The 16,481-nt window shown below is 43.9% G+C and overlaps 1 protein-coding gene across 1 annotated transcript in view; it reads left to right on the top strand.

Moving 5' to 3' along the window:
• The window catches only part of LOC123513238 (nephrin-like), a 72,464-nt gene that overhangs the window by 45,428 nt on the left and 10,555 nt on the right, over nt 1–16,481 (top strand). Inside the window, exons 7-12 of the mRNA XM_045270309.1 lie at nt 340–481; nt 2,851–2,981; nt 3,653–3,812; nt 7,115–7,408; nt 14,167–14,336; nt 16,155–16,284. Coding sequence (XP_045126244.1) covers nt 340–481; nt 2,851–2,981; nt 3,653–3,812; nt 7,115–7,408; nt 14,167–14,336; nt 16,155–16,284 — 1,027 coding nt within the window. The remainder of the gene's footprint in view (nt 1–339; nt 482–2,850; nt 2,982–3,652; nt 3,813–7,114; nt 7,409–14,166; nt 14,337–16,154; nt 16,285–16,481) is intronic.

The following is a 16,481-nucleotide window of genomic DNA, read 5'->3' as shown; positions in this document are numbered from 1 at the left end:
CCTTCTCCTTGTCTCTCCACATCCTCTCTTTTCTTCCTTGCTCTCGTTTCTCCTCCTCATCTCCGATTCCTTTCTCCTGTTTCTCTTTCTTACAAAGTCTTCCACGCTTCTCTACACCATCTCCTTCCTTTCTTCCTTCCTCAAGTTTCCCTTCCTTGTCTCTCGTTTCCCTCTCCTTCCATCCTTTTCCTCTCCTTCTCCCTCGTCTCTCTTGTTTCTTAACCTTTCCTCTCATTTATCTTCCTCGTCTCTCCTTCCATCTCCTTCCATGGTCCTGTGTTCCTCTCCCTCGCTAACTCGTCCTCGTCTCCCTCTCTCTCTTTCTCCTGACTGCTGCAGACGACGAGTGACGGCAACGTGACTACCTCCACCCTTACCCTGAAGCCAGAGCCACCTGACGACGGCACAAGCGTTACCTGTCGAGCAGAGAACCCAGCCACCGAGACCGTGCTGGAGCAGTCCCTGGCGCTGGTGGTGTATTGTGAGTATGATGGTGGTGGTGGTGGTGTTGGTGGTAGTAGTGGTGGGTGTGTGTTTGATGGCTATATGATTAATTCCAGTTCTGTTGTCGGTTCCTCTCTCTCTCTCTCTCTCTCTCTCTCTCTCTCTCTCTCTGTGTGTGTGTGTGTGTGTGTGTGTGTGTGTGTGTGTGTGTGTGTGTTTCACTGTTTGATCTGCTGCAGTCTCTGACGAGACAGCCAGACGTTACCCTACGGAACGAGCTCAGAGTTCATTATTTCCGATCTTCGGATAGGCCTGAGACCAGGCACACACCACACACCGGGACAACAAGGTCACAACTCCTCGATTTACATCCCGTATCTACTCACTGCTAGGTGAACAGGGGCTACACGTGAAAGGAGACACACCCAAATATCTCCACCCGGCCGGGGAATCGAACCCCGGTCCTCTGGCTTGTGAAGCCAGGGCTCTAACCACTGAGCTACCAGGTGTGTGTGTGTGTGTGTGTGTGTGTGTGTGTGTGTGTGTGTGTGTGTGTGTGTGTGTGTGTGTGTGTGTGTGTGTGTGTGTGTGTGTGTGTGTGTGTGAGCGGATGATATCTTATGAAACCTCTGAATGCCACACCTTAGCAAATCTCGACAGCTCTTGCCTAGTAAAGATATATACAAAGAAAAGCAAAGGACACAAATATGTAAAGCAAAAACATGATTCAAAGACGAGGGAAAAAAAAATATATATAAAAGTAAAATCACAGACAAAAATACTGGAAAGAGAACACGGAAAGAATTATGAGTAAAAATGTAAAGACACAATACAAGGGCGGAGCAGTAGAAAAGAAAAAAAGAAAAGAAAAAGGAAATATAAAAAAAAATTAACAAAACAGAGAAATTAAAAGAAAAAAATAATGAACGAATAGAAAACGAGAACGCTCCATTATGAAAGAAAACAACCAGAGAAAAAAAAAGAAAAGAAAAAAGAAAAAGACACAAAATTCCACTTCTCTAGTTAAACACGTGACACTTATTTTTTCTTTACCTCTTTCTCTATTCACTCATTAATCCATGCAGCTCCACCCGCCTCCTGCTCCGCCTCATGAATATTAAACACTCAACAGGGTTACGTTACACTGACTCAGGCGGGAAGGAAATTAATCGTATGGGTAACTCAGTAATATATTAACACAGAGACAAAAAATACAGCTCACCCTTGCTACTCACACCAACCAATTTATCACCTCTCTCTCTCTCTCTCTCTCTCTCAAGCAGTGACAAGGAAAAGGAAAGAGGGAAGGAGAAAGAGGGATGGAGGGAGGTTGGGTGAATAATACGAGGTGATGAAGAGAGGAAATGAAGGAGTAAATGAGATAATATATGAGAGAGGAGGTGGAAGGACGAGCAATAATAAGGGAAGAAAGGCAAGGGTAAGAGGAATGTGGAGAAGACACGGGGGAAGATTGAGACAAAGAAGAAAGAGAGAGAAATGCAATATAAATAAAGGGATGCTGGTCAAGGAAATAAAACAAATGAGTGAGGAATGTGAAATAACCCACGCGGAAGATAATGAAGAAGACAAATGGAAGGAAATAAAGAAGAAGAAGAAGAAGAAGAAGAAGAAGAAAAAAAAAAGATGCTTCTCCAACACAGAATAATAAATAAAGAAAAAAAAAATTAATGTTGTGTTCTGGATAACATTTTTCTAATTATCTCAGAATTGGATAGGCCTACATAATTGAGACTTTGTGAGATGAAAGACACAAGAGTGAGCTATCTCAACCTCACTCACTTTCTCTCTACCTCTAACCACACTCTCTAAAATGTGCAAAAAATAATGTTGTATCCAGTCAAAAAGATCAAATGACCGGAGCACATAACACGGAATTATGTAACAGCAAAACGAAGCAAAAAGAAACAAAACATAATAACAACAACGAAAATGGAGAAAACAAAAAGAAACAAAAGAAGAAAATATAAAAGACAGGTAAAAAACAAAGAAAAAATAAGAAAAAGTACTTCAAAATAGGAAAGAGATAGAGATAGATAGATAGATAGATAGATAGAGAGAGAGAGAGAGAGAGAGAGAGAGAGAGAGAGAGAGAGAGAGAGAGAGAGAGAGAGAGAGAGAGAGAGAGAGAGAGAGAGAGACCGGCAAAACAAAAGTAAATAAAAGAAAAGAAAACAAAGAATAAAACAAAACAGAAGTAAAGAATAAAAGAAAGGAGTGGAAGAAAAACGAGAGAGAGAGAGAGAGAGAGAGAGAGAGAGAGAGAGAGAGAGAGAGAGAGAGAGAGAGAGAGAGAGAGAGAGAGAGAGAGAGAGAGAAATAAGAGTAACAGGCTAAAGGAACTGAATAACAAATCCTAACTCTTCTCTTCTTGCTCTCCTGTCGCAGACGTGCCCGAAGCCAGAGCCAAGCTGGGCACCTCCCTGCAGGCGGGCAAGATCAAGGAGGGCGATGATGTGTACTTCGAATGCACAATACAGGCCAACCCGAGGGCGTACAAGGTTATCTGGCAGCACAACGTGAGTGTAGTGGTGTGTGTGTGTGTGTGTGTGTGTGTGTGTGTGTGTGTGTGTGTGTGTGTGTGTGTGTGTGTGTGTGTGTGTGTGTGTGTGTGTTTATTGGAAGAAGAGAAGCTGGTCAAGGGCAACAGAAGATTGCCAGTTCCCCTAGAGATAATGAGAGTTAGCCAAAAGTGTGTCTTGAAATCTCCTGTGTGTGTAGGAAGATGGAAATGTGTGTGTGTGTGTGTGTGTGTGTGTGTGTGTGTGTGTGTGTGTGTGTGTGTGTGTGTGTGTGTGTGTGTGTGTGTGTGTGTGTGTGTGTGTGTGTGTGTGTGTGTGTGGCTGGTATTCATTTATCGTTAGTACAAAACTGTTATTCAATTTAGTATCGTCCAGTTAACTATATCATAAGTCATGGTTGATACGTATACCAATAATGTCTATATTTTTTCTCTCCTCCTCCTCTTTCTCTTTCTCCGTCTCTTTCTCCCCTCCTATCTCTTATCCTCTCCTCTTCTCAACTCCTTGCCCTGAACCTCATCCTGTTTGTTCACAACTCTTTCACATTCTTCTTTCTCCTTTTGTTCTCAACTCCAATGCTTTCTCATCCTTTCCTTTCATCTTAACTCATTCTCCCTCTCCCACTTCGTCTGCAACTCCTCCTACTCCTCCTCCTCGTCGCCTCACAGGGTCAGCTCCTGCAGCATAACATCACGGCGGGAATCATCGTCAGCAACCAGAGCCTCGTGCTGCAGAAGGTGTCCAGGAGGCACGGGGGTCGCTACTCCTGTTCCGCCTCCAACATTGAAGGGGACGGCGTGTCTGAGGCTGTCACTTTGGACATCAAGTGTGAGTGTGGCGGTGTTTTGTTTCTTCCGCAGGAGGAGGAGGAGGAGGAGGAGGAGGAGGAGGAGGAGGAGGAGGAGGAGGAGGAGGAGGAGGAGGAGGAGGAAAAATAGGTTTGAGAATTTTTTTCTGCTTTTTTCTTTCCTATTCTTATTTTCTTCCCTATTTTGTTTCTGTCCTCACGTCCAGTTCTTCTTTCTTCTTGGCTTTTCTCTCTCTCTCTCTCTCTCTCTCTCTCTCTCTCTCTCTCTCTCTCTCTCTCTCTCTCTCTCTCACACCATAATTTTTTTCGCCACCTTATCAGTAACATATTTTCCTCCTCCTCCTCTTCCATCATCTCATATTTGTTGTCGTCTGGTGGCTTCGTTCTATTTCTCTTCCCTTTCTTCTGTCCCCTAATCTTTTCCCTCCTCCTTCTTCTCCTCCTCTTTTTCTTTTTCTTCCGTCTAATCCTAACACACTTCGAGGCTCGTTTTCTAAAAGTCTTATACTTAATCTGCCTTACTGAGGAAAAAAGCAAGGTATATTCATGGGAAGTAATGAAAGAACTGCTTATGCTTCATTAGATTATAAAAAAAAAAGTGGCGAGAGGCTAAAGATAAGTTTGCTCTTATTAGCTACAGCCTTGGAACGATAACTAAGAGAGAGAGAGAGAGAGAGAGAGAGAGAGAGAGAGAGAGAGAGAGAGAGAGAGAGAGAGAGAGAGAGAGAGAGAGAGAGAGAGAGAGAGAGAGAGAGAGAGAGAGAGAGAGAGAGAGAGAGAGAGAGAGAGATGGAAGAACAGCTTGGCTTCTAGAAACACGCTACAATAAGAGAGCGGAGCAAAGTGAAGGAAGGGAGGAGGAGGAGCAAGAGGAATGGAATGAAGCAATATAAATCAAAGAGAACAAAGTATGGTGCGAGAAGTGAGAGACTGAATAACTTGTTGTCAAGAAGGAGTTTTCGGAAAAGCGGCCGAGTCCCTCTTCACTCTTGCTGAAGGAGTTTTAACGAACAGCAAGCAGTCTGCGGAAAATAGTGCAAAGACGAGGCGGCCACAAGAGAGGCAGGCGCAGGAGTGAGTGTCATTAAGATGCATCAAACGGCCTCCCACCTGATCACAGTAAGATGCGGCACAGGAGGACGGCGCCTCGGGGACGTCGGCGTGAAAAAGGATCCCTCAGTTGCGGATCTAACAGCTCCTCCTCTTCTACCTCCACCCACCGCAAGCATCACTCTTAATCGACAGCTGCTGCGCTCAGCTGTGGTGAGGCAGACGCAGCTGCTGTGAAGATAATAATCCAGACTGGCCGCTGCTGGTGAGGCTAAGACCAGCTGCCGCCCGCGTTCCCCAGCCCAAGCAATATGGCTTTTTTATCGCCCGAATGCCCCTCTCCTCATGCGTTACACATGGCTACAGATCTTTTCACAGCACGTAAAGCAATACTATGCAGTCTTACATTGCCAGGATCCCAGCGGTGCTTTAGTTTGCAAGACGCGCACGTGCTACACACACACACACACACACACACACACACACACACACACACACACACACACACACACACACACACACACGTCAATGCTGCCAGAATCAATCAACATAAAGGTGGCAGCCGCCAGCCTCAATCCACGTGCCTGAAGCGGATGCTTAATATTGCCTAACCGGGCTGATGTGGTGGGGCGTGAGTGGCGGGAGTGGGGCAGGTGATTACGGTGGGAGAAGGGAGAAGGGCGGTGCATCCTGTGGTGGCGGGAACAGCTGTGTCTTGGCCTACTCTGGCCATAGAGGGAAGGAAGGATACATAAGACTTGTTAAATATTCCAAAGTTTGATGCTGCCACGGAGAGGTTTAGCAAGCCTCTGGGCAGGAAAGCCAGTCTCATCCCAACTTAAACTACTTAAACTAAATAAAAACAAAATTACAGAAGCGTCTAATCACTCACCTCTGTTTGAGGGGAAGGGAGTAGTAAGAACATTGAACAATCATTAAAGTAGCAATATTATCCTCTGTCTTCTTGGTTCATCCCTCTTCTGGTCGGCCCCGCGCCTCCTACCTGTCCGCCTCCCGCCTCCTTTATGGCCTTACAAAAGCCTTCGCGTCATCCTCACATTTCCTAAAGATAATGGAAGGTTTCTAATACACTGCCTTTGTCCTCGCAACCTCCCTTGTCCTCTTTCCGTCCCTTTCCGTTCCACTCTTCAAGGCTTCCTCCCCATCTTCCTTCACTCTTCAGCTTCCTTCAGTATCACCACGGTTTCAGGACAATATTCTCTCCCCCTTCACTCCCTTTCTTTCATTCCTCGTACAGAATTCAACACGTGTCCTTAATTGCATAACTTCTCTCTGATTGCATTCTGGTTGTATATACGTGTTTCGTGTTTCTTGCACCCGTTTAGTTTTCTCTCAGCCTATCCCCGTTAACTTTTTCGCCGTTTTTGAATTCTTCGTGTGCATTCCACGCTTTTCTTTCTTTCTTTTTTACACTTTTTTTTCTCTCTCTCTTCCCTTGTGTGCGCCTCGTGTCTTTCACGTTTTCTATTTGGTGTTTTCTCTCCATATCCTCCCCCCCCCCACAGGACTGTATCTTGCGCCCCTTCTCCAATTTCTTTCGTGTACACAGCTTGAGTATTCGTGCTTTTTTTTCTTTTTCCCTCCCGGTGCAGAAGTGTGTGTGTGTGTGTGTGTGTGTGTGTGTGTGTGTGTGTGTGTGTGTGTGTGTGTGTGTGTTGACGTTTCCCATTTCACACGTCCTCGACCGCATCACTTGAGTACTTCCGGCTGGCTTCTCCGGTCGGCTGCCCATCCAGTCCACGCCTCCTCCTCCTCCTCCTCCTCCTCCTCCCATTTCCATCCTGACCGTCCCATTCGTCTCCCCACATGTAGCAGCACGGCAGCCTTTTTCCTCACTTCACCTCTCCTCTTTCCTCCTCCCTCTTTCCGTCCTTTGGCCATCCCTTGCCCTCCTAACACATTGTATAATTTCTTTCCTCACCTCTCCCTTAAGTTTCCTCCCTATGATACTGCGCCTCACTAATCCCTCAATCCTTCCTCTCATAACTTGCTATCCCCGCATCCTTCCTTACCAACCTTTTTATTGCTTCCTTTGTAACGCACCCCGCACTTCCCCCTTTAAACGCCCTCCAGTGACCTGTCTTTCCTCGCACCTCCCTCCTCCCCTTCTCAGTCATCCCCTTTTAGACAACTCCCCTTGGCTGCCTGGCTCTCCCCTCCTGGTCTTCCCCTTCCTCCCCCGCAATCGTGTCCAGTTTTCCAGTTTTTCCCCTCGCCACCTGACTCCCTCGCCACTCTTCTCCCTCGCCAGATGCTCCCGTGTGCTCGCCCGGCCAGATAACTACGTACGGTGTGGCGCGAAACGAGGACGCAGAGGTGACGTGTCGAGTAGCGGCCAACCCCACAGCCACGGGTTTCAAGTGGACCTTCAACAACACTGCGGACACCATTGACGTGCCGCACGGACGCTTCACCTCAGAGCCTACCTACAGCATCATCACCTACACGCCAGTCACGGAGCTCGACTACGGCACACTGCTTTGCTGGGCGGAGAATATCATTGGGACGCAGAAACAACCGTGTCTCTTCCACATTGTTCCTGCGGGTAAGTTACTGTGCGTCTCTCTCTCTCTCGTAGTGTGTTTGTTTCTGAGTATCTCTTGCTCTCTCTCTCTCTCTCTCTCTCTCTCTCTCTCTCTCTCTCTCTCCATTGCATCTGTCTCCGTCAGAAGTGTTCTTTCTTGGCTTCTTTTTCTTTCTATCTGTATCTGATCGTGTTTCTGTTTGTTTCACTGGTTTCTCTCTCTCTCTCTCTCTCTCTCTCTCTCTCTCTCTCTCTCTCTCTCTCTCTCTCTCTCTCCTTTAGTTTTCTTATATGAAATCTACAGAACAGTAATTGTTGACTCCGAAAAGATTATTTCATTTACTCTGTCTCTCTCTCTCTCTCTCTCTCTCTCTCTCTCTCAAGTTTTGTTCAGACAGTAACTAGAAAAGTGTAATATCAGATTCCAAAAAGATACTGATTTTATTTACTCCTCACCATCCTCTCTCTCTCTCTCTCTCTCTCTCTCTCTCTCTCTCTCTCTCTCTCTCTCTGTATCGTTGGAGGCGGTTTACAGTTCATTGTTTTATTCGCTGTTCTATTGGTTTCTTTTAGCGGGCATTATTCATTTTTTTCTTTTTTCAATGGGACGTATTCTGCGCATTTTTACCTGTCTTCCTTTGTTCGGGAGCTTTCACTGGAGTCTTGCACTTTTCGTTATTCTATCATGCCATAATTATCATCCTTCTGATCGAGAACAAATATATTTTCTTCTTTTTCTTTAACCAGAGATCTTTTGTGGTCTCGGCATCAGGGAATCTCAATATCTGCTTCTTTCTGAGTGTCTGTGATGATTTTTTTTTCTTCTTGTGTTCTGTTCATGTCATCGTTTATTCCCTGCTGTCGCGGTCTATCCTCGTGACCTGGGTGAGGTTAGGTTAAGTAAAGGATTAGGAATTCTTGTTTTCTCTTTCCTTTTTTTTTTTTTTACCTCTCTCTCTCTCTCTCTCTCTCTCTCTCTGAAGTTTTTCCATGTTCTGTTCCTGTTGCTGTTCATTGTCTATGTGCATTGTTTCTCGCCCTCGTCGCCTCTCGTTATCGCACATGCCAGACGAATATCACATCGTCGCATTGCAAAAGATGCTGTTCTGTCAAATATTTCTCAGAGGTATGACTGCGCATGTGTCAAAGCATTTCCTAGTGTAAGCCCAAGTTTTCTTGTTGATGCAGGAGAATGTGTTGCAAAAAAGGCTCCCTCTGTGGTATGTTTGGAGAGGAATGCACGAGCTAAACTTTGAGTACTATACACGAAGGAGACGGATTTCTGTAAATGTTCCTTATTTTTTGGTTTTATCATTGAAAAAAATGCAATTATATGACGGGAAGTTTGGCGGGATGCTCGTGCTTCCATATTGAGATTGAAGCAGACACACCAAGTCCAATCCTCTGCGGTACGTATATTCTGAAGGTGACTTTGACTGATTTTATACAACAGCGCCTCTTTCTCCCTCCGGCGCTCTCTCATGTTCCCAGCTCAGATTTTTTTCCCAGCGTAACCGGAGCACAGTGCTCCTAAACACAATTGTCATGTTTTGGAGGATGTACTACCTTTCTGAATTAAAAAATAATAGGTAAAAAAAAAAAAATATATATATATATTCACGCGTTTCCATGTCGTCCCTTCTGTGATATTCGAAAACATTTTGACGGTACGTGAGAGTACTAGAAATTGCAGCCCATATTTCAAAAATACATGAATGTTTTGTGAAAAGTTACATAACTCTCCGCCGATTGCAAGACTACGACAGGAGTTATAGAAAAAAAAAAAAAAAAGAGGAAGAATATAATGTGTAATATATTAAAACGCAAAATGACACATATTTCATTCCCTTCTTTGTGCTTGAGGAAGAATGTATAATTACCTTGATACGATTTCACAGCGTCAGAGTTACGAGGGAATATTAGCGACGTTTACTACATTTAATTTCAAAGGGAAGGTAAAGGAAGATGATTAAGTGCCGCACTTTACCTCTTTATTCTGCAGCGTTCCGATGTGGCCCCTGTCTCCGCGTTATTACTATCATCATTATTACTATTATTATTATTATTATTATTATTATTATTATTATTATTATTATTATTATTACCGTTGTTATTATTATCATTATTTGTTGTTATTCTTATTGATACTTTTGGTCATGTTATTGCGACTGTAGTAGTAGTAGTAGTAGTAGTAGTAGTAGTAGTAGTAGTAGTAGTAGTAGTAGTAGTAGTAGTAGTTACTATTATTAGTATTGATATAACTTATTTTCTTTATTATCGTTGTCATCATTATAATCACTATTAGTATCATCATAATCATTAGCACCATGATTATTAAAACTACAACTATTATTACTATTATTATTACTGTTATTACCATTCTAAATTTTCACTTTTCTGTTTTACTTTCTTTTTCTATTTTCAAGACCTTATGACATTTGCATATTTTTCCACCTTTTTATTGAATTTCGTGTTTCCATCTTTTCTCTGATTTCATTTTTACCTATCTTTATCCTTTCCAACAATCAAAATAACTATCTATCTATCTATCTCTCCATCTATCTGTTCTTCCCCGTGTCTATCGGTACATCCACATCTCCACGTAAAGTTTTAAGCAATGTTTGGGCTTAATTTACGTAATCTTTCCACTGCTTGTGCATTTGCTCTCTCTAATGCTTCAGCTCTTTGGCCAAATCTTCTTTCCATATATACCCAGCCTTTCCCCTGCCTTTCTCTTCATCGTACCTCCACATAATCCCTCTGTCTATATATTCCCACTCGAGACTCAATCCATAATCTCTCTCTCTCTCTCTCTCTCTCTCTCTCTCTCTCTCTCTCTCTCTCTACGCATCCATTCTCATCAGTTCCCTTTATACACAATTTCTTTTATTCTCTGCCTTTTCGTTCTCTCTCTCTCTCTCTCTCTCTCTCTCTCTCTCTCTCTCTCTCTCTCTCTCTCTCTCTCTCTCCCCCCGCCCTCTAGTCTTACTTCTCACAATCTCTCCTTACTATTCCCCTTTTTAATCTTTGTAGTCATAATTTTTCTACGTCTCTTACTCGTATTCATCTCCCGCCTCCCGTTACCCCATGGACGCCTCTCAGCCTCACCACTATCCCTTCACCTCTTCAGCGCTCCGAGTCAATACTCCGACCGCGTCTCGTCGTCTAGTTCTTGGCCAAATTAGACTCGCCATCCGCTTGCTCCTCGCCACCTACTTGTCCGCCCCCGTCAGGAGACCAATTCCACCCGCTTGATCGGCTCTCCGGGTAATTTCGTTAAGGGTAATTCCTAAAGCGAGTTTCCGACCATCCTATAGGAGTTAAGTTGTATGTATGGGACAAGGAAGCGATGCGGTGAGGCAGTGGTGCAGTTAAGGAGTGTTCTGTTGGTGTGTGTAGGGAGTGTCTGTGTAGCTGTGTGGTGTCAGGGATGTGTTAAGGAGTGTTCTGTTTGTGTGTGTAGGGAGTGTCTGTGTAGCTGTGTGGTGTCAGGGATGTGTGTCGACTATGTGTGCAGTGTTCCGTGTAGTGAGGGAATGGTGCAGGGACGCTGAAATGGCTTGTGTCTTTAGTCCAGAGGGTATAAAAGGCAAGGAAAGATTAATTAATGCCTAGACAGTAAACTATAAAGAAAATGTGTGTTGCAAATGTTTAGCGGGAAGAGTTTAGGATGGTCAAATAGAATCTTTTTTTTTTCTATCACGTGGGCTTTTTCATGGGAATATATGGGCTAAAGGGTGGAGAGTAAAAAAAAAAACTCAAGAAATATTAAAGCAAACACTGTAAAGTATCGTAAGAAGAAGAGGGATGGGTTATAAAAGAGCATGAAGTATGATTGATGGTTTAAGTGCGCTGTGCTATGAACGATGATTGCAAGATGGATGAGATCATTTCTTGTATCTAGAAATTGAAAAAAAATGTGTAAAAAAAATAAAGATCCAAGTGTACACCGTAAAATGGAAGAGATACAAGACACTACACATGAAAAAAAAAAAACTCCTAATCTAACGTCTGCAAAAATAGTACAGAACATCAAATACGACGTCTCTAAGTGTGTTTTGTTGTGAAGGCTAAAATAATCTCCAATGTTTAATCTGCACGAAAAGAAAAAAAAAAAAAGTGTGAAGAAATGAAAAAAAACATCAAAAATATTCATGATAAAATAATAATGATAATAAAAAAAACATAAATCACAAAAATAGATGCACTTACGAATCAGAAAAGCTAGTGCTAAACATTTTACACTTCCGAAAAAGAAAAAAAAATCAAATAAATAAAAAAAAAAAAGTATAACGGCCAAATATTAACTGCTGCAAGTAACATTTCCGCTCGTAATTTAAGACAGAGACAAGACAAAGACCAGCGCAGACAGAGAAACGTAAGAGTCGAGTGGGAGGAGAAAAAAAAAAAGATAAAAATGGTGAAGCAATTAAGAGACGTGTGTTGCAACTGGGGAGAGAGAGAGAGAGAGAGAGAGAGAGAGAGAGAGAGAGAGAGAGAGAGAGAGAGAGAGAGAGAGAGAGAGAGAGAGAGAGAGAGAGAGAGAGAGAGAGAGAGAGAGAGAGAGAGAGAGAGAGAGAGAGAGAGAGAGAGAGAGAGAGAGGCTATCATGCTCGAATTGTAGAGAGCCATAAACCCTTTCCAAGCTTTAACATCCTTCAAACTACAGGGAAGAGACTGCTCCTCCTAAAACGCGTTGATTACTCACACACACACACACACACACACACACACACACACACACACACACACACACACTATACTATTCTTTCCCAGTTCATCTTTTTTTGCCCCCATCCTCCAAACACACCCTCGTAGCCACTACCAGAACCCTCATTGAATTAACGACCATTACTAGGGACAAGTGAGGCGAGGATGAGATGAGGCGAGACTGAAACAAGACGGGGACGAGACGGGGCGAGGGAGGAGGAGGAAAAGACAACAAAAATATTAAAGAAAACACAAGGAAGAAACACTCAGAAAAAAAAGAGGAAAAGAAAAACAATAACGACAATAACACCAACAAATACGAGAAAGGATAGAAAAAAAAACACAAGATGAATAAAAGAAAAAAATATAAAGATAGGAAACAAGAAGGGTGAGGTTAGGCAGGACGAGTGAAGCAGAGTGAATCAGGCTGGGGTCTCGGATAGCAGTATTCTAGATAACATCATCCCTCGTCCCTCGCCCTCTCCTTCCGCCCCCTGACGAGCCTCGTGTTGGGGTAATAGCCAATAGGCGAGAATAGCCTTAGTGTGGGAGCTATTACGGTACTCTCGCCGCTGCTGTTCCCGAGGCCGCCGCTCAGCATCATGTTTCTATCCATCTCCTCGTCACGTTTAATTTTCCAGGAATATGTGCTTGACTAAAGAGCCATTTTGTATTACGTGTGGCATCTCTCTCTCTCTCTCTCTCTCTCTCTCTCTCTCTCTCTCTCTCTCTCTCTCTCTCTCTTTTTACGTATCTTTGGGGATACAATTATTCATATCCTCCTTCAAACTTTTCTTCACTGTATTTCTTTCGTTTCCAGTCTCTCTCTCTCTCTCTCTCTCTCTCTCTCTCTCTCTCTCTCTCTCTCTCTCTCTCTCTCTCTCTCTCTCTCTCTCTCTCCACCTATGACCATCGTAGACAACTGCCATTTCTTTATCTCTCTCTTCCTCTAATCTGTCACGGCAATATCGCAGCAAGAGTAAATTTATACATTCCAGTGGTTTTGTCACGTATTTTGACAAAGCTGATTTATCACGTCTAATATCGCCAGAGCACGTGACACATTACTCTAATACCTCTGGGAAGTGAAATGAATTACTACACTTACCGGAATATCAACACGACACGAAACAAAAGTATTAAGATCGTGTGATTTATACTGGTGCAATAAAACACTTGATATATTATACCCCAATATATACGCACGTGCCTGTTGGAATATCACAGCATTGTTTATGACGCGAGATAGACTGGCACAGAGTTACGATCATGTGACCAATAAATTCCGAAATACACGATCAATTACTTTTAATATCTAAACAGAAACTATCAATTATTCTTTTACGATACATGTAACAACAGTTTTTATTTATCCATCAATCATATTCTCGCATGTCACTGCTGCGTACACTTAATTGTGCATACCGTTACATTTTTTTTTCTTTCTTTTAAGTTGACTCCCTTTGTCTATCTTCTCTAAGTACTGTATTTCTTAATCCTCGCCTTGCATGAACACTCTTTTCTATCGTATTATCTTCACCTTTTCCTCACCTCACCCCAATCATCACGTAAGAGAACAGACGAGTCTCTTCCATAACTCAATCCAATCATCACCCTTTGGTACCTTGCATCAGCCTTCATCTTCAACTCGCCATTGTCTCACCTACACCACACTTCCCACTTCCCTTTCAGTTATTCCCTCTAGCATCTCACATTCCCTAACATAATTTCTTTAAAGCTCCCAATCTTCTTCCGCCGAGGGAAGTCAGGGCGAGGAGGGACTGCGGAGGGGGCAGGGTATCTCTTCCCTACTCCTTCCTTATTAACTCTCGCTGCTCATAAACTTTTCAGGAAACCTCGTTTTCTTTGAACAACAAACATAGAACTTTTAAGACGTCGCTTTATTCCCTTCTATAAGTAAGACGAACGGAGAGTCAGAAGACGGCCCAGAATCTTCTTAATCTTTACGAGATCTTAATAAAGAAATTCATAAGGCATTAATTGACCTTCGCTCAGCCTCTTTAACAACTCTCTTAATAAGTCTAACAACATTCTTTTCGGCCCCACAGGAAAGCCGGATCCTCCAGCCAATTGCTCCGTGATGAACCAGACGGCGACGGGATTCACGGTAGCTTGTCAGGAGGGCTTCGACGGAGGCCTCAGACAAGTGTTTATGCTACGGGTGGCGCGTCCAGGAACCCAAGGACGCAATCTTACCGCTGGCACCCCAGTCTTCCAGGTGAGAGGCGGAGACACGGGTAGGCGGATGAAAGAGGGGAGAGAGAAAGGAGGATGGGTTGGGAGAAGGGCAGAGAAGGAGAGAAGATACGCTGGTGTTATGAAAGAAGGGACGCAAGGGAACAGGGAGGTAATCATGTTACGATAGGGTATGGAAAGGGGCGGAGGAAGGGGGAGGCAGGGAGTTAAATGAGGAAGAGAGTGAGATGGGGAAAAAAATAGAAAGAGGGCGACAGATGAGAGGAGAAGGATAAGTGAATGAAACAGATGGGAGTAGACACGGGAAGGGAGGGAGGGAAGAGAAGGGGAGAAGAGACTTTGAGACTGAGAGATTGGGAAAGATGAGGAGAGAGAGAGAGAGAGAGAGAGAGAGAGAGAGAGAGAGAGAGAGAGAGAGAGAGAGAGAGAGAGAGAGAGAGAGAGAGAGAGAGAGAGAGAGAGAGAGAGAGAGAGAGAGAGAGAGAGAGAGAGAAAGGGGTAACAGAAAAGGCGTACGTGAGAAGATGGAGAACTTAGAGGTAAAAGACGAATGATATAAGAGGGGACGTAAGATTAAAGTACTAGAGAGAGAGAGGGTGATAATGAGGGGCATTGGCGAAGGACAAAATTGATGTTCGCTTCAATGGTCACTTGTTGTCGACGAGCGCTGGGGATAGTGAGAGAGAGAGAGAGAGAGAGAGAGAGAGAGAGAGAGAGAGAGAGAGAGAGAGAGAGAGAGAGAGAGAGAGAGAGAGAGAGAGAGAGAGAGAGAGAGAGAGAGAGAGAGAGAGAGAGAGAGAGAGAGAGAGAGAGAGAGAGAGAGAGAGAGAGAGAGAGAGAGAGAGAGAGAGAGAGAGAGAGAGAGAGAGAGAGAGAGAGAGAGAGAGAGAGAGAGAGAGAGAGAGAGAGAGAGAGAGAGAGAGAAGCCATAATGAGGAAGAGGATTCCGAAGGCAGAGTGAATTTGGTGAAAAGGAAGGAAGGAGAACAAGACAGAAATGCGAAGAACGAGAATTGGAGATGAGGATGATGAAAGACGGAGGGTCGGCGGCCGAGGAGGACGAAAGAGACAACAGATCATGAGGGTGACTTTAATGTGACCTGAATCAGAATAGAAGCGAGGCTCTTTTTTCACATCCCATCAATTATACGAGTATCAACTGAAGGGCGAGAGAAAAAAAATTATACCTCACTAATTAATACGTTGTCGAAGGAAAGGTTCTGGGAAAATGGAAGTGTGATTGTCTATGATAGGAAAGGAAAGGCAAGGAAGTCTCTGGGAAACTATTATAACCTTATGAGACAGGCGGTAGAGGTAAAAAGCAACCACACCTCAAAAAACACCTGTAAATAGCAGCAGTTATTAACATTGATAGGAAAAAGAACATCAAGTCATTCCCAAGCATTCAAGTTATTAAAAGGTGCTCGCTGAGTGGCCAAAGTACGAATGGAATGGTGGAAAAAGCGTTCTGAGTGGCTCTTCACTGGTCAAATGAGTAAAAACGTCCTCCAATTAGTGTATATATGTGACGGGATGGGAGCAGAACGGCCGGTGATTGGGTCTCGCGAGGCAGGTCCGCTAAAATGCCCTCTGATTGGTCCATATTCAGAGGTAACTGGACTCAGATTAGGAACGATTTAAAAGAGATTGAGACGGAAATAGACAGACGTGTGTTAGCGGGCGAGCGAGAGCAAGAGAGAGAGAGAGAGAGAGAGAGAGAGAGAGAGAGAGAGAGAGAGAGAGAGAGAGAGAGAGAGAGAGAGAGAGAGAGAGAGAGAGAGAGAGAGAGAGAGAGAGAGAGAGAGAGAGAGAGGTAATCCCAGGTGTCTCGTTTATACAGGTAGGGCAGCTGGAACCGGACACCACGTATCGTCTACAGGTGTGGGCTGCTAATGATAAGGGCGTGAGTCCCACCGTCCACCTCCCTGCCTTCACCACCCACCCACCCACCCACCAGCACACCGCCCATGGTAAGCAGCGGAACATTGCCTAACATTCCTCAATTTTCCCTTACAAACCCTAAGGAAAATCACACAACACGTCTTGCTCTCTCTCCACAACTATTTTCAGAAATCATAATTAATCGGGTTCTCTAGTGTGTTTCATGTTAATCTCTTCAATACTGGGGCACATTTTTACCTTGAGATTTATGTACGACCACACCATT

Source organism: Portunus trituberculatus, chromosome 35, assembly GCF_017591435.1.
Source record: "Portunus trituberculatus isolate SZX2019 chromosome 35, ASM1759143v1, whole genome shotgun sequence".
Taxonomy (NCBI): domain Eukaryota; kingdom Metazoa; phylum Arthropoda; class Malacostraca; order Decapoda; family Portunidae; genus Portunus; species Portunus trituberculatus.
Note: the sequence above shows the minus strand (reverse complement) of the source record. Positions and strands in the feature narration are given on the sequence as shown.